This window comes from Mesoplodon bidens (assembly GCF_964165515.1).
Source record: "Mesoplodon bidens genome assembly, chromosome: 15".
NCBI classification, from domain to species: Eukaryota; Metazoa; Chordata; class Mammalia; order Artiodactyla; family Ziphiidae; genus Mesoplodon; species Mesoplodon bidens.
In genome coordinates, this window is record NC_138171.1 from 35,417,192 (window position 1) to 35,442,928 (window position 25,737).

A 25,737-nucleotide genomic window follows, 5' to 3' on the forward strand; every position below is an offset into this window, starting at 1 on the left:
CTTCCCTTACTGGGCACACAGGTCATAAGTACTTTTTTGTTTGGATATTTGTAGGAGGATCTGGTTTTTCATGTTTATCAAGTCACCTAAAGCAATTTTTATCAAAGTGGGTGGTGACCCATATGTTGGTCTTGAAATCAATTTACTGGGTCAAAGCTTTTTAAAAAGCAAGTAAAAAAAAAAGTACAACTTCAATGATAATATTTTGTTGACACTTTCAGTTACAGATGTGTATATAGACACGTGCTAGTTATGACATCAGTTTTACGGTTGGGCGTCAATTTTACTGTTGGGCGAGGTCACAGGAGTTTGAAAACCTTTGATCTAAAGGTTAGTAATAGAATTTGAAGGCAGTTTGGTTTGGGGTTCTGAAAATTAGCCTTCTCGTTTAACAAAACCTCTCCCTCTGGCTTGAGTATTCCTGTTGACGAGGGATTCATGCTGCGGAAGTGACTGCCAGCCACTCAGGAAAGTGAACTCCTTACAGAAGGACTAGTGCTTCATTCTAACAACTAAATACATGCTGAGTGCCTACTGTGAGCCGAGGCCTGGGCTGGGCCCTGGGGATACAAAGATGGGTATGAAATGGCCCCTGCCTTCAAGGAGTTCACCACTTAGTTGGGAAGGTGGCTATACTAATTTTTTGTGAAATGAGTAAGATGTGTTATGTAAGAAGTAAGAATAGCCACGATACAGAAGTGTGGAGAAGGAAATGGCTAACTTCCTGGTGAGGTCTCAGATGGTTCCACCTTTTGACCTGGGTTTTGAAGGATGAATAGGAGCTTGCCAGGCAGAAGAGAGGGGAGAGGGCATATCAGACAGGGCTCAGCATGCACAAAGGGGATTCATGAACAAGCAGGGTGTGTTCTGGGACTGGGGGGTCACTTGGGCAGCTAGAAAGTAGGAAGCACTGGGGAGATTTGAGGGAGACAAGGCTGGAGGCGTTTCTATCAGGTACCCCTTATTCCCCCCACCCCAATTTCCCTATCAGCCTTTTTTTTTCTTCTAATTAATTTATTTTTGGCCCACTGTGCGCAGGCTTTCTCTAGTTGCGGCGAGTGGGGACTACTCTTCGTTGCGGTGCGCCGGCTTCTCATTGTGGTGGCTTCTCTTGTGGAGCATGGGCTCTAGGTGCGCGGGCTTCAGTAGTTGTGGCTCGCGGGCTCAGTAGTTGTGGGGTGCTGGTTTTAGAGCACAGGCTCAGTAGTTGTGGTGCACGGGCTTAGTTGCTCTGCAGCATGTGGGATCTTCCCGGAACAGGGCTCAAACCCGTGTCCTCTGCATTGGCAGCCGGATTCTTAACCACTGCGCCGCCAGCGAAGTCCCTCCCTATCAGCCTTGACTGCAAGACTCCCTTGTCCAGGAGCCCCCAGTAACGGAGTGGGGAGCCGGCAGGGAGCTGGAGGGAACTATGTGTGTCCCTGCACGTATGTGCTCCGCTCTCTGCTCCTGGCCTGGGCCCAGCCGAGGTGGTGGCAGCCGCCCTTTTGCATTTGGTTTGTTTTGGCAGCTACAACTCCCAGCTTATTTATTTGTTGTTTCTACTCTGAGTTCTCTCACTGCTTGCCAGTGGGGCTTCCCTCAGTGGCAGGTCTGCAGAAACAGCCCCTAATCATTGCCACCGAAGGAAGAAGGGGTGTGAGGGCAGGTAGGGGTTGTGGGGAAAGCTCCTGCATCTGGAGTCCATGCGTGGTGGACGGGGCAGGGAGCTCTGCATTCCTTCTGCAGGGAGGTCAGTGCCGGCCTCTGCTTCCCTCCCTCTTTGGTTCTCTGAAGTGTCTTCCATCACAGCTTGGGAGGTGATGGGGGTAGAAGGGGTGTGCCTTCTACCAGGTGCAGTTTCCCTCCCTTCCTTTTGCTCAACCACTATGGAGCCCACAAAGAGTGCGAAATGACCTCCTACTTCAAAAACAGATCCCCAGAGGCCAGATTGGAAATGCTTGTCTTGGAGGTGAGTGTAGACCTTTTCTCATCATCTGTAGTATTATTGAGCATCCACTGGTTGTATGGAATCTGTGTTAGGCGCCAGGTCTGCCTGGAGAGGTATAAACTCCTGGTTCTCTAAAAACTAATAGGAAAAAGGACAGATAGATGTAAAAAGACAAATCATTTACATAGTGCTTGGAGTTGTCCTAGCATTAGTAAGGGCTCAAAAAATAGTAAGGGCTACTATTGTTAGCTTGAGCCATTTTGTTAAGGAATGGTTTGAGCCTCTTCATGGGGATGGGGAGAGGGGAAGGAAGGTGATTTGTGTGTGTTTGGTTTACAAGGTTGGGTTATTAGTCCTGTCGGCTTTTACTTTGGTGGCACGCGTGGCAGGGAAGACGGGAGGCCCTCAGAGCACATGAACTGGTTTGGATGGGCGGATGATCCTTCTAGGTGAGTTCCCAGTGCTTGGTCAGGAGCTGGGGGAACAAACCCTGGAGCCTATAGGGAAGTTGGACTAGAGGCATGTGTCAAATGTAGTTCCTTAGGGAAGGGATATCCCGCTACACAGATCTGGGGGTGAGGCAAATGTTATCCCACCAAGAGAGAAGTCTGTGAAAATGACCACTTATGACTCCATCTTCCTAATGACATTATGGGTGCTTTTTAATCGATGTGTTTTGGTTTAGCCATATTTCCTAGTTGGTCAATGATCCTGTATTGTTTTTGTAATAAGAAAACGTTATTTATTTTACAAAGCCTGTTCCTTTGGTCTGTTCCCTAGGTGGGGTGATCTGGGGAGTTCCTTATCAAACTGCTGAGATAACTTCAAGGAGAAGAAGCGATTCCATTGCTCAATCCAGTAACTAATAAATATCTGACAGATGAATGGATGCATGCATGCATGCACAGGAGGACAGCTTGTTATTGGCTACCCTATAATAAGTCTCTGCTCCCTTAGAAACACCAAATATCTTTCACTGAAAGTGTGCAAGCCGAGGGTGGAAGTTCACCTTCATGGGATGTCCTAGGTCCCTTCCAGCTCAGAGTCTATGAATCTTGTTTGCTGCAAGAAAAAATATGCTTTCCTGAAAGTACTAAAATTATTTGCTGGTTGATAAAATAAGACATGAACAGAAGGTCTTGCTTATATACAGATCAGAGGATGCCTCTGTCAAGCAATCGGTTCTCGTAACTCATTGGTTATCAGTGAACCATGAACAATTTGGGAAAATATTTGCTAAACTTGGAGGTTTAAGAGTATGTCTAAGGCTTCTATAAACTACCTTGAGTAGATCTTGGCCTATGTTCCTCCAAGTAGGAAGAGCCTAAAGAGTTCATGCAGGGTTTCCCTGGTGGCACAGTGGTTAAGAACCCGCCTGCCAATGCAGGGGACTTGGGTTTGAGACCTGGTCTGGGAAGATCCCACATGCCGCGGAGCAGCTAAGCCTGTGTGCCACAACTACTGAGCCTGCGCTCTAGAGCCCGCAAGCCACAACTACTGAAGCCCGCGTGCCTGGAGCCCATACTCCTCAACAAGAGAAGCCACTGCAATGAAAAGCCCGTGCACAGCAACGAAGAGCAGCCCCCACTCGCCTCAACCAGAGAAAAGCCCACGCGCAGCAATGAAGACCCAATGCAGCCAAAAATAAAATAAATTAAAAAAAAAGAGTTCATGCAAAATCCTTAAGCCCCATGTTAACAAAATGAAACTTTTGTGTTCACGACTGCACCCCTGCAAAGATCTTACATGGGAGAAAAACATTACTCTCGTTGATATTGCCAGTAGTGTTTTAAGTTAGGATTTTCTAGTTTTATTTTTGCATGGACAGGAAAGCTGCTCTGACCAACTTAGCAGCTCTGTCTTCTGATAAAGGATGGGTGCCATGGGAAGAAGCTTGGGAATATTCAGCCATACTTGTGAGCAAGAGATCCTAAGATGGGGCTGACACTTCATAGAAACCTAATCTGGGGAAGTGTTTCTGGATCCCGAGGTGGAGGTCTTGGTGCTTTGGGCACCCTCCTTCAAGGACTCAAGCACTGGAGGAGAGGCAAGAGACAAGTAACCAAGGAAGCTGGCCTGGTAATGCTTCAGGCCTCATTCAGTCCAAGGTCCTTGGGACTTCTCCGGGCCTCCCTTGGGAGGAGACCCATGTTAATGGGACAAGAAACCCCTGTTTGGCCCCAGGCTTTGAATAAACTAAGTGTGAGACTTGTCTTGATATCTGTGTCTTAACCCCCGCCACCCCCCAGCTCCCACAGTGATGCCATTTCACTCAGTTTTGTTCAGTGGCAAGTTTCTCCAAAGAGCAGTGGATGTGTACACCTGGCGGTACCCCCATCCACACCCCACTATCCCCATGACCTTTACCAGTGAGTTGCTTGGTAAAGGTACAACACCAGAGATAAGGTATCATGAACCCATGCCCAGCTCCCCGGAGGGAACAGTGGAGAACGCTGGAGGAGGGCTGACGAATATATGCTGGTAGATTTGGTCTCCAGGCCTCCAAAGCGAGGACAAATAGCAGCCACAGTAAAGCAGAGGGCGCCGTGATAATAGCATTTATTGATTACCCCGTGCCGGGCATTACATAATCACACTACAACCCTGGCAAGCGATTACTATAGTTTTTTACCATCCCCAGGCTCAGACATAAAGTCACTTGTCCACGTCAGGTGCTAGTGGCAGAGCTCAGGCCACCAATCTGGGCTCCCTTGTTTGCCAGACAAGCCCCATTAGCCTGCTGAAGCCACAGAGCTGCTCGCTGAGAACAGAAACCCAGATGTCTGGTTCTACTGGCTACTTTGTGGCCAAGTAAGCAGAACTTCCCTCAGTTTCTCCAAAGTGACCTTCGCACAGGACTTCCTTTTGCCGTCTGGCAGGAATCCCTTCTCCAAGTCCTCACTCCCTTCCCAGTTCCTCAAGCGCCAGGAAGCCCTCCCCCACCGCACCCTCCAAGGTCCCGGCCACCTCACTTCCCAGCACAGAAGGTCTTTTGGGCTGCTGGCTGAACTCCCGAGCCCAGCTGAGAAGCCACTGCTTGGAAAGGAGGAGGGAGGAGAAGTCCAGAGGCCCCCCTCGTCCCCAACACGACTCCAGGCAGCTGGGATTTCGTGCTGCCTGGGGGTCTGCGACAGCTCAGGGGGCTGTAAATTTGCTTCTTGGATTTTCAGTCTGAATTGGCTGCCAGGAAGACTCCATGGAACAGAGCCTGCCTCCACCCCCGCCATCCTCTGGTTCAGAGCCCCGCCTCGGGGGGCTGCCTGCTCAGGAAGTAGATGGAGGCCTCTCAGGCCCCCACGAACCCAGAGCTAGGTTGTCCAGGCATGGCTCCAGCAAGCATTCAGAGGATGAGTAGCTCACTTCCTCCCTCTAGGTCTCCATTCTCTGGCTGAGGTGCCTGGAGTGGAGTGACCACACAATGCAAACCACACTTGAGGGATGACCATAAACAGGCAATATGCTGGGTGCCCAGTGGCACCAAGGTGCACAAGACCTGCCTACACTGTCCTTTGCCCTCTCCTCCAGTTAACAGAGCACCTGTGCTGCGTGACTCCAGAGAGTACCGTTCTCACGGGGGTCGATATGAATGGCGCCCCCTGGAGTTGTGCAGTGCTCAACCTTGACAGCTGTACATGGTGGCCCGGCCAGGAAAGGCCTAAGACGTGTACATAAAGGATGGCAGCCCAGAGCAGGGAGGCAGCTTCCTGCTGAGGTATCAGGGAAGGCTTCGTAGAGGAGGTAATGCTTGGGTTTAGGCTTTGAGAGCCATATTGGGAGGGGGAGGGTGATCCAGGTGGAAGGCACATAGTGAGTGAAGGGCAGGAAGCAGCAAACCATCTAACTGAGCTCATGTGATGCAGGAGAGTGGAAGTGAGCAAAGTGGGAGAAAAAGCTGGAAAGGTAGGTGGATGGCAGAGCACAGAGGGTCTTAGTTCAGAGGCAACCGGGAGCCACTGCAGGCTCCTGCTCTGGGGAATGCCACGAACGAGCTATTCAGCGGGAAAGTTACTCTAGTGGCAGGGTTGGGGATAACTGGAGGGGATGGTGTGGAGACCCTCTGCGGTGGTCCTGGCACTGGTCCAGCCCCGTGCCAGAGAAATACAAAGAGGCAGATGGAGGGGGCACTGGCAGGGGTGGGGTGGGCATCGGAGGGAGAGCCCTGGGTAGCTTCCTGCTCCTCAGGGACCCCTGCTCTCAAGGCTGGATAGATGGACCCTGCTGGGCAGTATCCACAAGCACCTGGGTTGAAGTTGGCTCCTAAACCAGCCTCTGCCCTCTTGGTAGGATTACTACAGCTTAGGGATTGGATGTAGGGTGAGCTGAGATCCTCTCCTCTGCCCTCTCTCCCAGACTGCAATTGCAGCTCTCTCTCCCAAAGCCCCAGCGGATGAGCCAGCGTCACCCCTGTCCAGCAGGCCCCAGCAGCTAGGGGCTGGTGCTCAGGGCCCATTTCCCTTTCTCAAAGGCAGGGGCCTGGGGACCTCTGACAAGCTGGTGTGAGGGGAGAAGCAGGTCCCACAGCCCGAATGGCTCCTCCTCTCCTCGGCTGTGTCTACTGCCCCCCCACCCTATCTGTCCCCGGCTCCCTCTCCATGGTCAGGTCAGGGCAGTGACGCAGGAGTCAGGGGACCCAAAGAGCAGAGGCTGGGGGGGGGTGTGGTGGGTCGGGACAGAATGCATGTGCGGACGTGTGTGGACGTGAGTGTGCATGTGCTTGTCCCACAGCTGGGATCTTGTCCCAGAGCTGGGCTCTGAGGCCCAAGTGGGGCTGGGAGGCTGCCTGGGTGCTGAGGAGGAAACGGGGACCAGAGGACGTAGTGAGGTGTGCAGAGCCACAGCAGCCAGCATACCAGGTTCGGGGAGGACCCCGAGAGCAGGGAGCGGAGGGCAGGGGAGCAAGTTGGGCCCTCATTAGTTCCCGCAAGCCTCTGCCTCCCCACCCCTTGCATTCATCTTTCTGAACCCCTCTTTGATCAGGCTCTTCCCCCGACCCCTTATCTCCTTCCCTCACCTCTGTCACCTTCTCAGCAGGCATCCCTGCCTGCTTCATCAAAAATCGCCAGGGCTTCCCTGGTGGCGCAGTGGTTGAGAGTCCGCCTGCCGATGCAGGGGACACAGGTTCGTGCCCTGGTCCGGGAAGATCCCACATGCCGCGGAGCGGCTGGGCTCGTGAGCCATGGCCACTGAGCCTGCGCGTCCGGAGCCTGTGCTCTGCAACGGGAGAGGCCACAACAGTGAGAGGCCCACGTACTGCAAAAAAAAAAAAAAAAAAGAAAAAAAGAAAATTGCCACCTCCTCCAACACTCCTGGGCCTTTTTAGTTCTTTTAGCCATTGGAGCGCCTCTATTTTTTATTGATTTTCTGTGTTTATCATCCATCTCTCCACTAGAATGTCAGCTCCACCAGGGCAGGCATTCTTGTCTGTTTCATTCACTGCTCTATCCCCAGGTCCCTGGCCAAGAGTAGGTACTCTTATATGTATATTTCTTGAATGAATGAATGAATGAATGAATGAATACTTCCCACTTTTTCCAAACAAAATCCAAATTCTTCAGAGGGGCATTCAAGGCCCTTCACAACCTGACCTCTCCCTAACGGGCACCCTAGTCTGACCTCCACCTCTCCCCCCACTTCACCCCAACACACCTGACCCACCAAGCACTTGGCTGGACCGGCCTCTGCACCCACCTCACATCTTTTCCCATTGAAATCTTACCCACCCTTCAAGGCTGAGCTTGTTGTCACCTCCTGCATCAAATCTTCCTTGATTTCCCAGCTAGAGGTGAGCTCCCCCTCTTCCAAACTCTCACAGCTCGGATCTGCTCACTCCAGTCCTCATGCACAGTTCCGTGTCCCCACCTTATCTCTATTGTAAACTACAAACTCCAGGAGGCAGGACTTAGGGCTCAAGACATCTTTTTGTCCTGAAAAGTTCTTAGTCAATTGTCTTGCACAAAGAAGGCACTGAACGCATGAATAAAGTATCTCTAATATCATGGGACTGGGGAGGGAGTGAATGAACGTATAAATAACCGCCGGTATTTGTAGGACTTCCCTGTCTTTTATGAAAGCTGCATGAGCTGGGACTGGTGCTTTCATGAGGCCCATTTGACAGGTGAGAGCACTGAGGCTCAGGGACTCAGGCCACTTTCCAAGGTTTGATAGGCCAGCTAGCCTTGGACTCCTGCTCCCGGGATCTTCCCCCCCACCCCCCACCCCCCGCCTCAAGGCTTCCTAGAAGCCACAAAGGCTTAGCTGCAAATCCCAAGTGCCATCACTCTGGGGGGTCACTCTATTTCAGAGTTCTTAAGAATTTTACCATGCAGACTAACCTAAAAGTTCAATTTCTGGGTTTTCAGGGTCCTCAAAAGTGAGGAGTGGGGGTGAAGACCCCCTCAGATTTCTTGCTTTGTGTGCCCCCATTAAATTTCTCAACAAGAACACTGGTTTCTAGAACAAGAACTAGGATCGTAAGAAGGAGACCACTGACTTGCCCCGCCAGCACCTTCCGGGCTTCCAGCCCCAGCTGCCTCACAAGAACCCAGACAGTCCCAGCTTTGAGTCCCCGCCCAAGACTGGGACGCCCCCTTCCCTGGGGGGACGTGGGGGTCCCCAGCCTTTCCCAGAATGGCACTGCTCTCGCAGCGCAGCCTTCTGCCCGTCCCGCTGCGCGCACCCAGCCGCCCCTCCCGGGACCCTGGGGTCCGACGACTGGCAGCCCCGCGCCCCGCACCCGCCCCTGCGGCAGCTCGGCTCCCGCCCCGGCGAGCCCCCGACCCAGGCGTCCTGCCCCCGGCTCTGACCCCTCCGGGCCCCCCTCCCGCGACCCCTCACGCACACAGCCTCCCCCCCCAACCCCCCACACGCACGCACACAGCTGATAACAGCCCCGACCCCCGGCCGCCGCCGCAGTTCCCCGGGCCAACAGTCCCCGGGCCAACCCCGGCCGGCCGCCTCGCCGCGCCGTCCTCCGGACCCTGGCCCCGGGCCCTGCGCGCTCTGCCCCGACCCCGGCTCGGCGCCCCGGACGGCGGCCCCCTCCTTCGGGCGGCGGGGTGGCTCTGCCCCGCCGAGCTTCCCGGGATGCGGGCCCCCGGCGCGGGCACCCGCCGAGCCGCAGGTCGCTGAGGGGCTGGGCGAGGCGCGGAGATGGGGGTGCGCGGTGAGTACTCCCGCCCGCGGGAGCGCCCGCCCGCCCGGCCCCTGTTTGAGGAGGAATTTACCGCTGGGGCTGTTGGCCCCAGGGTGGCCGGGTTCAAGGACCTGCGACTTGCCAAGGACCCCGGAAGGGCAAGGGGGGTGGGGCAGCCTTCACCTGCCGGCCGGGCTGGGAGAGTCCCCGGGAAAGTCGGAATCTGAGCTGGAGACGCGGTGGAGGATTGGGGGTCCAGGGAGAAGAGGGGCGGCTATGTGGGTGACGAGGAAGCTGATACCTGGGTCTGGGAGCAACAACTCGGATCTGCGAGAGGGGAAGCCTCTGTCACACCGGGATTGAAGTTTGGCCGGGAGAAGTGGATGCCGGTAGCTGGGGGGTGGGGTGTGCACGCGGCCACGGGATTGAATGAAGGCAAAGGAGGCAGAGCCTGAGCGCTCGCAAGGTTCGGGTCGGGAGGCTCGCGGGGGCAGAGCAGCGGGATGGGTGAAGTGCACGTCCAGACCACCCCTTCTCCCGCAAGTCCCAGCCTCACACTCAGCCCGGCTCTCTCTCCTAGAATGTCCTGCCCTGCTTCTTCTGCTGTCCTTGCTGCTGCTTCCTCTGGGCCTCCCAGCCCTGGGCGCCCCCCCACGCCTCATCTGTGACAGCCGAGTCCTGGAGAGGTACATCCTGGAGGCCAGGGAGGCCGAAAATGCCACGGTGAGGCCCCCACCCCAGGACCTTCCACAGAACTCACCCTCAGGGGTCCAGGGTCTCCCCCAAGATCCAGGAACCTGGACTCCACCCTGGCACTTGGTTCAGGGGTGGAAGCGGGGAGCCAGAGCCCCCAGTAAAAGTAATAAGAGTGGTAGTCCCCAGTGCACACCTGGAAGCTAGGTAAGGGGCAAAGCCAGCAGGACCCCCTGGGGCCCCTGACTCCAGGCTTGTGGTGCATTTCAGATGGGCTGTGCTGAAGGCTGCAGCTTCAGTGAGAACATCACTGTCCCAGACACCAAGGTTAACTTCTATGCCTGGAAGAGGATGGAGGTGAGTTCATTTTTTCCTTCCTCTTGGGGAGTCTCATTTTGGGAACTCCTAGGGCAGGAAGGAGAATGATAGAGAGAAAGAAGAAACAGAGCAGCAAAGATGAGGGCTGAATGGAATATGTTCATTCATTTATTCATTTGTTCATTCATTCATTCATTCAACAAAACTTCTGTTTGCTTGGGGCTGCTGAGAGGGAGGAGGGCGGGACTGGCTTGGGCCAGCTCACTCCAAGTCTCCGCTCCCTTTAGGTCCAGCAGCAGGCTGTGGAAGTCTGGCAGGGCCTGGCCCTGCTCTCAGAAGCCATCCTGCAGGGCCAGGCCCTGTTGGCCAACTCGTCCCAGCCATCCGAGGCCCTGCAGCTGCACGTGGACAAAGCTGTCAGCGGCCTGCGAAGCCTCACCTCCCTGCTTCGGGCGCTGGGAGCCCAGGTACGTGTAGGCCCCTCCCTCGCACTTGTGTTTGCCCTTTCTGTAAAATGGGAGAAGGGCCCTGCCAAGGAATCCCTGCTGCAATTCTGTCCCAAATTCCGTCTCCTGCCGGGGTCCCCACCGGTAACCTTCTGTTCTCTCCTTGGCAGAAGGGAGCCGTCCCCCTTCCAGACGCAGCCTCCTCTGCAGCCCCCCTCCGAACATTCACTGTTGATACTTTGTGCAAACTTTTCCGAATCTACTCCAATTTCCTGCGGGGAAAGCTGACGCTGTACACAGGGGAGGCCTGCAGGAGAGGGGACAGGTGACCCGGTGCTCCCACCCTGGGCACATCCACCACCTCGCTCACCACCACTGCCTGTGCCATGCCTTCTGCACCTCCACTCCCAACCCCTGTCGATGGGCCATCAGCTCAGCGCCAGACTGTCCCACGGACACTCCAGGGCCAGCGGTGATATCTCAGGGGCTAGAGGAACTGTTCAGAGCTCAACTCAGATCTAAGGATGTCACAGGGCCAGCCTGAGTCTCCAAAGCAGGAGGAATTCAGAGAGTTCAACTTAAACTTGGGGACAGCGCCATGCTGGGGAGACACTGATACTCATCTCAGTGCCTTGCAGAACCGTGATGCTGCGTGATGCTGGGACAAGCTGGAGGGCAAATAATTCCTTTTGCACCTAGCAAGCAGGGACAGGATGGACTGGAGAATTTAGGGGGCAAGCCATGAATTCTCCGGGTCTCATGGGGACTCCGTGACAGCAGAGCCCGCTGGATAAGGAGGGTGGTGGGAGCCGTGAAGATGGGATGGGGGCTGGCTCCTGGCTCTCACTGGGTCCAAGTTTTGTGTATTTTTCAATCTCACTGGCAAGAACTGAAACCGCAACCTGGCTCTTGGCTTTTCTGTTTTCCCGGGAGACCCCTACTTCCCTGGCTCTGCCCCCATCCTGGCAGCAGGCAGCAGGTCCGGGAAACCAGAGGTGGAGGGGGCCGGGCCCTACGTGCTGCCTCTCATGGCCTGTCTGACCTCTTGACCCCACTGGGCCTGAGGCCACAAGCTCTGCCCACACTGGTCAATAAGGTGGCTCCATTCAAGGCTAGTCCTCAGTAGGCAGCTGCCATCTGGCCCAGGATGTCTTTTTTTTTTTTTTGGCTGAATCGCACGGCTTGTGGGATCTTAGTTCCCCAACCAGGGATGGAACCTGGGCCCCGGCAGTGAGAGCACAGAGTCCTAACCACTGGACCGCCAGGGAAGTCCCCAGGATGATGTCTTTAGTGAGCCTCGGCTGCTGGCAAGGACACAGGAGCCCGGAGGAGGGGCCCCTTTGGGGGCTGATGGCAGCTGCCAATGCTGCCTGCTGGCCCCGTATTATTTTCTGCCTCTTCTCTGTGGCCTCTTCTTCTAATGCCACAACCCCAGCATCAGCCTTTGCCATCTCAGCACACAAGCCCCTTCTAAATCCAGTGGAACTTTCCTTGCCTGGGGATGGTTACCATGAATGCTCTACCCTGAAACTTGCCAAAGGGGCAGTAGTAGATTGGGGTACAGTGGGGACCAACTTCCCAGACAGCCATCTTGTTGACCAATCACTCTGCCCAGAGCTACTGCAGGTAGTTCACTTATATGACCTCATTTTATTCCTCACACAGCCCTGGGAGAATGTCACTGCAGTCATTCCCATGGTACTGATGAAGAAGTAAAATACCTTGCCCAAGGCCAAGATGACAGGAATCCCCCATCCTCCCAGCACTCACCCCCTTCCCTCTTGTGCTTATTTCTGCCACATAAGCCCTCCCAGCTCCCCTGGGATGGGGGACACGGGACAAACTCACTCAAACTCCACACTTGATCCCTACTTGCTTCTTTCTTTCTTTCTTTCTTTTTTTTTTTTTTGGCCACACCGCATGCGGGACCTTAGTCCCCCAACCAGGGATCTAACCCGTGTCCCCTGCAGTGGAAGCACAGTCTTAACCACTGGACCGCCAGGGAATTCCTACTTCTAATTTTACCCTTTCCCCTGACAATCAATTTCAAATTCCTTCCCAGAAATAATGTTTCAACTGCAAAGTAACGCCCAAGAGAGACCTGTGCAGACAGCAAAAGCTGTCACAGAACTGTGCGGGAACCCCCGATCCTGGCCATTATCGTACATGGTGGGGGGATCGGTCTTTCACTTATATCACAAAACGGAGAAGTCAGCCTGCACCCCGGCAAATATGCACAAGGCAGGGAATGTTTTGCAATCTACGGCAGGAAGAATATGGGCAGGTTGCGGGGTTGCAGGGTATTTGCCAAGTGTATGTGTGTGAGAGGGTAGGGGTGAACTTGTGGTGGGAGGAGTCAGCCAAGGGCAGGACCCAAGGAGAATTTTCACTCTGGCCAACACTGCTTCTGGGCTACAGTGCCCTCTTCAGGCCTCCTTGGGAAATGCTAGAGTAATCTACAAGCTATAGAACCCTGAGGACTCTGACCTTGGGCATTTCGATAAAAATTCGTGTTATGATTTCCACACATGCCATCCGGTTCTTGCTCCACCGCTGTGAATCAGGAAAGAAGGAATCTCTCTTTCTCTCTGGCAAAACTGAAGCTAAGAGAGTTGTCCTGAAGCCCAGGGAATCCAGCTAGTAAGTTACAGCTGGGACCTAAACTTGAGATTTAGGACTCATAACCCCAAAGTCCTGTCCACCTTTCAGCCTGATGTGCTGCCTAAACATCCGCTGGATCTTTTTTCCTCCTGACCTTATTCCTCGACTTTGTTTCAGACTTCTTACTGCTTTCAATTAAAGAAAAAAAAAAAGAGTTAACGGAACCTAAGTATATGACCTGGGTCAGGTGTGATGGGCGAGTAAGTTAAGAACATAATTTTAAAACATACTTTAGTAAAGCAATTATAATTCAATACAGATGTTAAACAAAAAAATTAAATCACTTTTTCGACTATAGGACTTCTCACAGACTTTATTTTTTTTTTTTTATTTTATTTTTTTTTTTTTTTGCGGTATGCGGGCCTCTCACAGTTGTGGTCTCTGCCGTCGCGGAGCACAGGCTCCGGACGCGCAGGCTCAGCGGCCATGGCTCACAGGCCCAGCCACTTTGCGGCATGTGGGATCTTCCCGGACCGGGCCACGAACCTGTGTCCCCTGCATTGGCAGGCGGACTCCCAACCACTGTGCCACCAGGGAAGCCCTCACAGACTTTAGTGTGCTAGCGTGCTTGATAAATCTCTAAGGAAGGAATAGGGTTTCCTATTTCATGAACTTTTAGACAGGAGTCCTTTTCTTTTTCGTGGAACATCTTGCAGGACAGATGGAACAGTTTTAGAAACTCTGATTTAGTAAATAAAAGAAATATTTTTAAAAAACCCAAAGAAACATACTCTATTCCACATTTATGGAGTGCCTACTGTGTTCCAGCCTTTGCACTAAATGCTAGGAAACTTGGAAAGACGGTCTGTGCCACTCACAGCCCACTGTCCTCCTAGAGCGGGCAGTCCCCTGGTGGCAAAAAGACGGGTGCTCATGAATGTAGGCATAGACATAGCCAGCTTGGCATGTGACTGAGTCCTGAGAGGTGGGGGGCCGAGAGGCCTGGATGGGAAGAACCTGGCGACACCCCCAGTCCCTGCGAAGAGACACAGATATGCAAGGAGGGCGTTGCCAGATTTCCCAGGTTCTTCAAGTGCGGGCCAGGGGTGTAAAGTTTCTTCTGCACTACTGTCACGGTGGCTAAGAACCTATTAATCTCTGGTACTTACACGATCTGCTCTGATTCTCACCATCACTCCATGAAAAACGGAGGATAGTAGGCATCATCCTCTTTTGTCAGACTGGGAAACTAAAACTAAGTTCCTCCAGGTAAGTGACCAAGCCAGCTCTTCTGACTTCCGGGTGGGACAGGAGCCAGCTCAGCCCGGTTCTGAGTCAGCGGGTTACATAACTGTTTCATGGAGATGCATTCTGTTTGTAGAGTGCTTTGCTGATTTCCAAGGTGCTTTCCCGGGCAGTCTCACATTTGTTCTCCTAACCCCATGAGGAAGGCAGAGACAGGAGAGGATCCCCATTTTGCAGAGGAGGAAACCAAGATCCGGAGAGATTATGAATGGGTCTGGCCCAGGTCGTAAGACACTGAGAGGAAGCGTCAGGACCAGGAGCCAGGCTCTCGGACTCTGGGTCCCTCTTCTACTAGAAGCAAGGATCATGGCGAGAAGAGAAAGCAGAGGGAGTGGACAGATGGGAGGAAACAGCTTCAGTCAGAGAGGCATGAGATCCATCCATTTCTTGCTACCAACTCTTTCCCGCTCCACCCCCTGCCCCTGGTGCCCACTTCCTCCCTGGAAAGGCAGAAAGTGCCTGTCACCCTCCCCACCACCAAACCTCCCAGCACTGGGGCCCACCTCATCTGCCTCCTGCAGCGCCAGCTCCCACCTTGACTGCAGCCTCTTGGCTTTGGGTACCACCGGCCTGAACGCTCTTCCTGGGCCTGAGCATCAGGCTGACCAATGCATCCGCCTGACCCCAGCCTCCAGGCCACCTGGGATTCTCCTGGAACTACTCAGTCTACTGGTCTCCCACAGTAGGTGATTGTTGTTAGAGCTGAGTTAGCTAAATGAGGCCTCTCAGACACTGGAATCTAGGCTGAATGTTAACTACATTATTTCCAGCTAGTCAAGGCTCATTCCTCTTAAAATTCCATCGTAAAACTGTGACATTATAAAAGATTATTGGCAACAGAAAAACAGAGAGCAGGATGGTTTCCCAGCCTATGTGAGTCGTGCCCAAATGTGTAAATCCCTCCTCGATTCTAAAAAATGAGTTATTAAAAAAATTATACCACCCACACACAATTTCTGGTTTTTAAAAAACCTTAGCTGTGCTGGTCTCTCCATCTTACAGATGAGGAAACTGAAGCCCAGAGGAGATGAGCAAAGTGTCCAAGGACACACAGGGAAGCCAGGACTGGCTGCAGTTTCCTGGAGTGATTCCCAGGTTCTTCCACATCCCAGGGTCCCTCACACCTATTCCTGCCAGTCTTGTCAGGTGACAAAGCCTCTGGGGTCTTGCCCGTTCAGGACTCCCCAAAAGGCAGAGCCCGTGGTTCCCTCCCACACCACATTCCTTCCTGTCCTGCCTGAGCACCAACCCCCCACCCCTAGACAGGCTGGAAGCTGTGACCGTCCAGCTCTGCGGCGCCAGAGGGAGGTCAGCAAGAGCAGCCCTCAGAGGACTTATTGCCTAACCTGGGGGGCTGGGGATCAATTGGCTTCTGCTGCTCTTCCCTGGGTTAACCTTTTCCTGGCTTTGTCTCTCTGTTGAATGTTCTCTTAACCTGCTCTGGAGGAAGGGGAGATCGGGGTTTGGGCTGGGCATCCTTTACACCCCCAGCTTTGATATAAAGGGGCAGAGGGTCTCTCTTTTTCGGGATTGACCCCTGCGTGGGCTCTGTGGGTGCTCACTTGGGCAGAAGGAGTCCCCAGGACTCTGAAGGGGGTTGGGACTTCCTGCTCCAACACCTGGGGCATGACAGCACCGGCCCCTCCCTGACAGCTCATGAGAATGGCTGGCCCAGGCAACCCTGTCACATGTCAGGGGCCAAGGCCAGGCACACTGGGCACAGATTTGATAGTAGGGACGGGGGCTGCCAAAGTAAAGGGAATGAAACTGAAGATTTCTAGGAACACCTGGGCGTGGGATACAGGAACTCTGGATTCACGATAGTTCAGCTTGCTGCCAGGCCAGCCCACCAGCCAAGATACAGCCATGAGCAAGCGTCAATGCTGTTTTTAAAAAGCAGCAAAACCACCCTCTTAGCTGCATTCTCATGTAGACTTGCTATTGATGAAACTGATAAAGGCAGATCTGCTCTGGCTGGGATGGGACCCCGCCCCCATTTGGATGCACTTCAGGGAACCATGGGACTTGGCAGGACACCACGTAGGGACCATGCCCTTCTGCTGGGCAATTGACATCAGTTCTCTAGAGCTCAGTTTCCACATGCGGAAAATGAGGACAAGAATTTTGTGATGAAGAGAACATGAGATTGGCACATGAAACAGGCACATGAAAATATGCTCAACATAGCCAATTATTAGAGAAATGCACATCAAAATTACAATGAGGTATCACCTCACACTGGTCAGAATGGCCATCATCAAAAAAATCTACAAATAGCAAATGCTGGAGAGGATGGGGGAACACTGTTGGTGGGAATGCAAACTGGTGCAGCCACTATGGAAAACAGTATGGAGGTTCCTCAAAAAACTAAAAATAGAATTGCTGTATGATCTAGCAACCCCACTCCTGGGCATATATCTGGACAAAACTATAATTCAAAAAGATACATGCACTCCTATGTTCACAGCAGCATTATTCACAGTAGCCAAGACATGGAAAGCACTTAAATGTCCACTGACTGATGAATGAATAAAGAAGATGTGGTACATATATACAATGGAATACTACTCAGCCATAAAAAAGAATGAAATAATGCCACTTGCAGCAACATGGATGGACCTAGAGATTATCATGCCAAGTGAAGTAAGTCAGAAAGAGAAAGACAGGGACTTCCCTAGTGGTCCAGTGGTTAAGACTCCAAGGCAGGGAGACTGGGTTCAATCTCTGGTCAGGGAACTAGATCCTGCATGCTGCAACTAAAGACCCGGCACAGCTAAATAAATAAATATTTTTTAAAAAGAAAGAAAGGCAAATACCATGTGATATCATTTATAAGTAGAATCTAAAATTTGACACAAATGAACTTATCTATGAAACAAAAACAAATGAAACAGACTCACAGATATAGAGAACAGACTTGTGGTTTCCAAGGGGGAAGGGGCTGGGGGAGGAATGGAGTGGGAGTTTGGAAGTAGCAGATGCAAACTATTATATATAGGATGGATAAACAACAAGGTCCTACCGTACAGCACAGGGAACTATATTCAATAGCCTGTGAAAAACCATAATGGAAAAGAATATGAAAAAGGATATATATATGTACAACTGAATCACTTTGCTATACAGCAGAAATTAACACATTGTAAATCAACTATACTTCAATAAAATACATTTTTTTTAAAAGAGGGAGAACATGAGATTCAGTTAGGTGAGCCGGCAAGAATTGCTGATTCCGACTCCTGGAAAGCTCTCGATCCACTTGCATCCCCACTCCCGCTACCTTGACATCAGCGTCCATCGGCCCCTCCCATCTCTCACCTTCCACAACCTCCTCTCCCATCTCCCTAGCTCTGCCCAGCCCCTCCTTGATCCATATCCACCTGGGGATGCTGGAGTAGCCTTTTGAAAATGCAAGTGGAATCAAGTCACCCTCACTGCTTCAAAACTTTTGGTGGCTCCACAAAGCTATGGCATTCAAGGTCCTCCAAGACAGGGCCCCTGCCTACACACACACACACACACACACACACACACACACACACACACACACACACACACACAAACACAAACACATGCTCAGCTATCTTCCAAGTGTCATGCTCCCTCTAATCTTGAACATTCCCTCTTCCTGGAATGTGCCTTCCCAACTTCTTTGCCTAGTTACCATCTCTTGGTATTTTTTTTTTGGCCACACCGCCTGGCATGGGGGATCTTAGTTCCCCGACCAGGGATCGAACCTGCGCCCCCTGCAGCGGAAGCTCAGCGTCTTAACCGCTGGACCGCCAGGGAAGTCCCTCTTGATACTTCAGAAAGCCCCTCAGGTGTCACCTCTTGCCAAAAGCCTTCCCTAACCAGCTCCCTTCCCTTCCTGTCATCAGTGACCTGAGTCACGGATTCCTTTTCCACGCTCCACTCCGTAGCAAAGCACTTATCTGCCCAGCCCCAGGAATGCACATTGATACAACTGTCAAGCCTGGCAGAAGGTGGGAAGGGTGGGCGGCGGAGAGAGGGCTAGCGTTGGCAGGGCTGGGAGGTAGGGACTTGCTGGCTGTGGGCAGTACCAGCAGGGAGCTCACCTGGGAGGGGCACTCCTGTGACCTTCTTGCCACCAGAACCTTCTCCATTCACCTCCTACTTCACAGATAAAACAGAAGCTGCTAAATGTGCATCGGCCTGGTGCATCCCTCCACCACCCCCCATCACAGAGCTGGCTTGCCCCTCCTGCTGTTTTCCTTCTGGACTCTTCCCACCCACCTTCCCATGAGTATTTACACAGGCTCAAACTTCTCTTATTTTGAAAAGACCTTACCTCGTCCTAACTTCGGCACCTGCCCTCCGAGTCTCCTCTAGGTGGCCAAACAGCCCCAAAACGCTGTCCCCTCCTGGTGGGATTCCTTCTTCAACTTCCGGTCCCTCCTTGAACCCTCCAGTCTGATTTCCTCCCAACCAGGCCCCTCAAATGGCTTTCACTAAGGTCCCTATAATGAACCACACCTGTTACACAGGAAGGCCTGGAAACATCCTTGTCGTGTGCATAAGTATGCAGAATGCATGGAGAGCCCGGCCACCTCCTCCCGGAGGGAACCATCATGAACAGCTGTCTGTGTGTCCTAGTTCCATCTCTACACCTCTACTCAAAACACGTGCATATGAAATCAACACAACATTGTAAATCAACTATATCTCAGTAAAAAAAAAAACCACATACATAAACATATACCTTTGTTTGGGGAGTTTACATTAATGGAATCATACTATAATTTTTTTTCCTGTGACTCACCTCTTTCACTTAATAATACATCCAGATGCTCTTTCCACTATCAGAATATATGATCTACCATGATTCCTTTTTTCCTTTAGTCAGGAATGAACTTTAATAAACAGTATCATAATATTAATATTTTTATGTTATTTTTAAAATTGTGGTAAAATATACAGAACATGAAATTTATTTTCTTAACTGCTTTTAAGAGTACGGTTCTGGGCTTCCCTGATGGCGCAGTGGTTGAGAGTCCGCCTGCCGATGCAGGGGACACGGGTTCGTGTCCCGATCCGGGAGGATCCCACATGCCGCGGAGTGGCTGGGCCCGTGAGCCATGGCTGCTGAGCTTGCGCGTCGGAGCCTGTGCTCCGCAACAGGAGGGGCCACAACAGTGAGAGGCCCGCGTACCGCAAAAAAAAAAAAAAAAAAAAGAGTACGGTTCTGCAGCATTAAGTACATTCATATTGTGCAACCACTACCAGTGTCCATCTCCAGAACTTGTTCATCTTCCCAAAGTGAAACTCTGTCCCCATGAAACACTAACTCCCCATTCCCCTTTCTCCGGGGCACCCTCCATTCTACCTTCTGTCTCTATGAGTTTGACTACCTTAGATACCTCATATAAATAGAATCATGCAGTATTTGTCCTTCTGTGACTGGCTTATTTCATTAGCATAATGTCCTCAAGGTGCATCCAGGTTGTATCAGGTATTTCCTTCCTTTTCAAGGCTAGTGTTCCATCGTATGTATAGACCACATTGTGTTTATCCACTCATCTGTCTATGGGCCCTTGGGTTGCTGTCACCGTTTGGCTATTTTGATAATGCCGCCAGAAACATGGGTGTACAAGTATCTGTTCAAATCCCTGCTTTCAATCCTTTTGGGCATATACCCAGAAGTGGAATTGCTGGGCAATATGGTAATTCTACTGTCAAGTTTTTGAGGAGTGCCATTCTTTTTAATACCTGTATAATATTCCTTCATATAAATAATATTCCTTGAATATGATCCAAACACACATCTCCTGGCAAACATTTAGGTAACCTCGATTTCTTTTCCTATTGTAAACAATGCTGCAATTAACGTCTTTAAGGTATGTACATCTTTGTGAAAACACGCACGTATTTCTGTGGGAAGACTCCTACAAAGGTAATGCTGGGTCAAAGATAAGCACATTTGAAAGTTAAATGGTCATTGTCAAATTATCTTCTAAGATGTTTTCACCAACTTGCAGTCTTAGCATCAATGTACTTGAGTGTGTCCACCTGCATCCTGGCCAACACTCAATGCTTCAATCTTTTAAGTTGTTGTCAACATGAAAGTTGTAGTTTTGATTAGCATTTCCCTTCTTATAACAGAAGCAGAACATGTTTAAATTTTTTATTTAATATTTATTTATTTTAATTTGGTTGTGTCAGGTCTTACTTGTGGCTTGCTGGCTCTTTAGTTGCCGCATGTGGGCTCCTTAATTGTGGTTCACCTGCTCCTTAGTTGTGGCATGCAAACTCTTAGTTGTGGCATGCATGTGGGATCTAGTTCCCTGACCAGGGATCAAACCTGGGCCCCCTACATTGGGAGGGTGGAGTCTTAACCACTGCACCACCAGGGAAGTCCCAGAAGCACAACATCTTTTCCAACGTTTACTGGCTGCTTGTAGGTCTTCCTCTGTGACTTGTCTTTTTCAATTCTTTGCCAAGAAGCATTTTCAGTCCTCACTTTACTCCATCTTTCCGTCGCCTTCGACACTGTTGCTAGCTATAGAACTTTAGGTTTGAAATGGTTTTCTGTTGGAATTCTGCAGACAATGTTCCACTGCCTCATAGAATCCATGGTTGCTATTGAGAAGTCCCATGTCACGCTGATTCCTGATCCTTAGTATGTGACCTGCTTTCTTCTGTCTGAAAGTGTTTAGGATCTTCTCTTCAGCCCTGATGTTCTGAAATTTCATGACATGCCTTCCATGGGTCTCTTTGCCTTCATCGTACCAGACCCCTTTTAATCAAGAGACTCATACATCTGTCCTGGGAAATCTTCTGTGGTTTTTCTTAAGTAACTTCTTTTCCTTTGTTCTTTCTTTTTTGAACTCTTCTGGTTGAATGTTAGGCTTCCTGGACCAACCCTCCAAGTCTCTCTCTTCTTTCTTTCTTTCCTTCTCTCTTGCTCTCATTTTTATTTCTCTTGATTTCAATGTATAACTCTTCTACTGGCTTTTAAATTTCAGCCCTCATAGTTTTCATTTCCCAGAGCTTTCTTGTGTTCTCTGTCCAGTTTTCATGGCATCCTCAGGAGGATGCCAAGCGAGGAGGGGCGGGGGTATAAGGTGGCCTGGGCCCCTCACTCTGCCTTCCTCCTCTCCCCTGAGAGCTGCCTCTGAGGTCCTGCATGGCTCCTCCAGTCTGGACTCTGATGCTGCTGCTGGGGGCTGCCTGGGGCCAGGGCCACATGCCTGCCCCTGCCCAGTAAGCTGGGCTCAGGGGGCAGCTGGGGGTGGCTCTGAGGAAGAGCGAGGGGCAAAGCTGGAAGGGGCAAGTGGGCTAGCGATGAAGGGCACAGCCCTGGGAAGGAAGGCGGGAGCCTGATGGGTGTGAGAAGGATGTTGAACAGGAGTGGGTGGAGCCCCGCAGCCCACAAGCCTGGACCTGAGACGTGTGAGCAGCTCAGTGGGAGCAGGACAGAGCTGAAGTGCGAGGACAGAGGAAGGAGGTGCAGAGCTGGGGAGACAGGTCTGAGGATGGCAGGGGAGGAGAGAGAGGTCGGGCCCTCAGAAAATGGACAAAACCCAGAGCAGACCCAGCGGACAGAGAGACAGCAAGTAGGAAGCAGCAAGAAATGATGGGTGGCTTGGTGTCCTGGAGCTTGTTTGAGGGGATTTGAATGAGCAGGACTTGAACTACTAAAACAAGGGGCTGTTCTACATGGCCCACACCACCTGGAAAAGGGCAGCTGGCTTCTCTGTGGAATTTGTAAGGTGTTGCTCATTGTTTGTTCAGTTGGGGCAATACCATCCCTGACACCTACCTGGCAACATGGGGCCCATACAGTCCCTACTCTGTGGGGAAAACTTGGGCTATAGCACAGGAAGACCTCGACGTGAAGGAAGGAGATTGCTCAGGTTCCAATGCTTAGGCGCTGCGTGAGAATTCCTATACAAAGAAACTGGTACAAAGAAACTGGTTCTTTCGCATGCAAGAGAACCCCGTGTGACATCCAGGGCATAGAGGGGTGGAGGGACCAGTGGGGATGTGGGGAGCTTGGAGGGGAGATGCTTTCTAGGAGACAGATGACAACTTAAGGTGAGAAGGCTGTGAGTGACCTTTTTGAAAACCTTCAAGTAAATACATGTCACTGCATACACGCTGATTGATACAATATGGATAAAAAGAAAGGAACAGGGCTTCCCTGGTGGCGCAGTGGTTGAGAGTCCGCCTGCCGATGCACGGGACACGGGTTCGTGCCCCGGTCCGGGAGGATCCCACATGCCGCGGAGCCGGCTGGGCCCGTGAGCCATGGCCGATAGGCCTGCGCGTCCGGAGCCTGTGCTCCGCAACGGGAGAGGCCCGCGTACCACAAAAAAAAAAAAAAAAAAAAAAAAAGAAAGGAACAGTCCTCCAGAAAGCTCACAATCCTGGAGGCTTAACAGTTCTTGGTAATGACAAGGATCACATTTTTTTTTTTTCCTCTCTGTCTCCAAATCAATGCCAAGGAAAGAGAAGCCTCTGGATTGGAAGCCCGTCTCTCGCAGCTCGAGGGAAAACTGTGAGTTGGAACCCAGGGCTGCTCAGTCCCTCCCAGGGGTGGCCACCCCAGGTGCCCTCAGGCAGGGTGATGACATAAATATGTAAGAAATGTGTGAAGGGCGGCCCTCAGAGGATGGAGGGTGGAGGGAGCCGGGGAGGAGCAGAGTACGAGTCCCTCCTGAAAGATCCACATTCAAATGAACAACAACGGAATGGATGTTGCCCAGACAAGCCTGCCTGCCTGGGACCTCTGTTTGCAACCCATGACCTAGTCATTCTGCCCCTCGCCGACCCCAGCCCTGAATTTCTCCTAAGAGAAGACTTATTTCTCAGCTTCTCTTTCCCAAGTCTCTGCTCTGGACCCTAAATCTTAGTGGCCACCTTGCAACCCGGCTCTGCTTCCCTCCCCCCACCTCCTACCCCCCCAGCCCCATTGGCTCTGCAGCCGACCCCCTCCCCTCTGCCCTCTCCTGGCCTCACAGTGGCCCTTTCTTCCCAGCCGTTCTCACCCAGTGTGATTTTGAGGATGACTCCAGACCCCTCTGTGATTGGAGCCAAGTGTCCAAAGATGACGGGGCCTGGACTCGGGCCAGTGAGCCCTCCCCCACCAGCAGCACCGCGCCCCCCGGCGGGTATCCCAATGGAGGTGAGGAAGCCAAAGGTTTAGGGAGGCACCTGGGAGGTGGACGCTGGCGGATCTGGGCGCAGGGAGGCGGCCGGAAGTGATACCTGGGCTCTGGGAAGGTGGGGGGCAGGGCCTCACCACCCCTGGCTCTGCCTCCCCCAGAGGGCTACTACCTGCACATGGACTCCAACACCTTCCCCCCGGGCGGGGTGGCCCGCCTGCGCAGTCCCCCCATATGGGAGCAAGGCCCCCTCTGCGTGCGCTTCGCCTACTACATGTTCGGGCTGTCGTGGGGCGCCCAGCTCAAGCTGCTATCGACCACGGGCCCCAAGGGCAAGGGCCCCAACGTGCTCTGGAAACACAGGAGCACCCAGAGTCCCTCCTGGATACCCACCGCCATCACAGTGCCCATCGGGCGCATCCTGCCCAGTCAGGTGAGGCCGAAGGCACAGCCTGGGGTCCCAGTGGGAATCTGGCTGTGGGGAGTCCAGGAGGGGCTGGGCTGGGACAAGGAGGGGGCATGGGCCCCCTGAATTCAGGCCACCTGAATTCAGGCGGGAAAGTGGGAGCCCGAGGCAAATGGGGCTCACAGCGTGGGTGATCCCTCCTCCCTCCCGCAGCTGACATTTGAAGGAATCAGGGGCAGCACGGCTTATCTGGACATCGCTCTGGATGCCATCTCTATACGTCGGGGCTCCTGCAATCGGGGTGAGCCCCCGCCCCTCCTCTTCTTTCTCCCCACGCCTGTACATCTGCCCAGGTGGCAGGAGTAACTCAGGGACCATGACCCTGGTTTCTTCCAGAGTTGGGGCAACTTGCTTCCCTTTACTTCCACACCCCACACCTTTGACCCCTGAAGCAACCACATCTAAAGAGAGGTTCTCCTGGAACACAGAATTGTGGTGACACCTGTCCTAGAGTGACCAGCCATTCTGATTTGCCCTGGGCGGTCCCTCTTTTAGCACGAAAGTGCTGCATCGCAGGAAACCCCTCACTCTTTGGCAAACCTGGACATTTGGTCAACCTGGCTGTTACCCCAGATCCATCCAGAATTAGCACTCTAGGCTGATGTTAGAGATTTGAGGGGAACGAATTCAAGGGAAGGTACATTCCAGAAGCTGCATGTAAGGAGCCAACACTTACTGAGCACAGGAACTGTGCTAGATGCTCCCACGCGTGGTGCAACTTACAACAGGCAACTGCTGTTGTTCCCAGTTTATCGATGGGGAAACTGAGGTTTGGGCAGCCTAAGTAATCCGTGCCAGGAACACAGCCACTGGGGAGCAGGACCATATCTGCCTTGCAAGCCAGCCATGGCTCACACTAGGACTCAAGAGTTCTGACTCCAGACTGAGGCATACTTTTCTTTTTTAAAATTTTTATCTTATATTGGAGTATAGTTGATTAATAATGTTGTGTTTGAGGCATACTTTTCTGAGCTGCCTCCCCTTAGAAAAAGCTAAATCCTTCCTCTTTTCTTTTCCCTCAGTCTGCATGATGCAAACGTGCAGTTTTGACACTCCAAATGATCTCTGTGGCTGGAGCTGGATCCCGACGGCCTCTGGGGCCAAGTGGGTCCAGAAGAAGGGGTCAACAGGGGTGCTGAACGTGGGGCCTGAGGATGACTTCTCTAGCCCTGGTAGTGAGTAATGGCCATGCTTCTTCCGTCCTTTGAATTTCTGAGCTTCTAGTGAACTTTGCGGGAGTTTATAATGTTTGCCTGACCACCCTACAATAACTCTCTTGGGATGGCCTGGGGCGAACGTCAGCAACCTCAGACCTCCATCAGCTTAAGTTACAGGACAGAAAACAGATTCTAAGCACCCAGCCAGCTTCCCCCACTGCCACCCCAAAAGCCCTATACCCGGTAGACCCAACACAGCCGACTCCTCACCTCTTTTCCTTGGCACCCTTCCTTCTTCATTCATCCAACAAATATTTATTGAGCACCTACAGTATGCCAAGTCCCAGGCCCTTGAGATGCATCAGCTTACAAAACAGACAGAGGACGGCGGGGGACAAGGAGGAGACAGTTCCTGAAACAATAAAGAAGTAAATTATATAAGCTTTCAGATGACCAGTGCTATCAGGAAAAAAAAAAAAAGTTGAACAAAGTAAGGGGATCGGGAGAGCAGGGTAGGGTGGGTTGTAAGTTTTAAATAGGGTGGTCAGAGTAGATCTCAGACAG

The 25,737-nt window shown here is 52.1% G+C and overlaps 2 protein-coding genes across 2 annotated transcripts in view; both read left to right on the forward strand.

Annotated features, from left to right (window-relative positions):
* Positions 1-9,079: 9,079 nt before the first annotated feature.
* On the forward strand, positions 9,080-10,848 carry EPO (erythropoietin; the record flags this gene model as incomplete). The annotated part of the gene is made up of 5 exons (XM_081255148.1): positions 9,080-9,092; positions 9,643-9,785; positions 10,026-10,112; positions 10,361-10,540; positions 10,690-10,848. 5 exons carry the CDS (start codon positions 9,080-9,082, stop codon positions 10,846-10,848), a joined length of 582 nt encoding a protein of 193 aa, XP_081111274.1.
* Positions 10,849-10,939: 91 nt separating this feature from the next.
* Positions 10,940-25,737, forward strand: part of ZAN (zonadhesin) — a gene marked incomplete at both ends in the record, with an annotated part of 42,924 nt that continues 28,126 nt past the window's right edge. Inside the window, 6 exon segments of the mRNA XM_081255149.1 lie at positions 10,940-10,991; positions 22,845-22,943; positions 23,424-23,570; positions 23,712-23,983; positions 24,170-24,257; positions 25,039-25,191. Of these exon segments, the coding sequence (XP_081111275.1) occupies positions 10,940-10,991; positions 22,845-22,943; positions 23,424-23,570; positions 23,712-23,983; positions 24,170-24,257; positions 25,039-25,191 (811 nt within the window).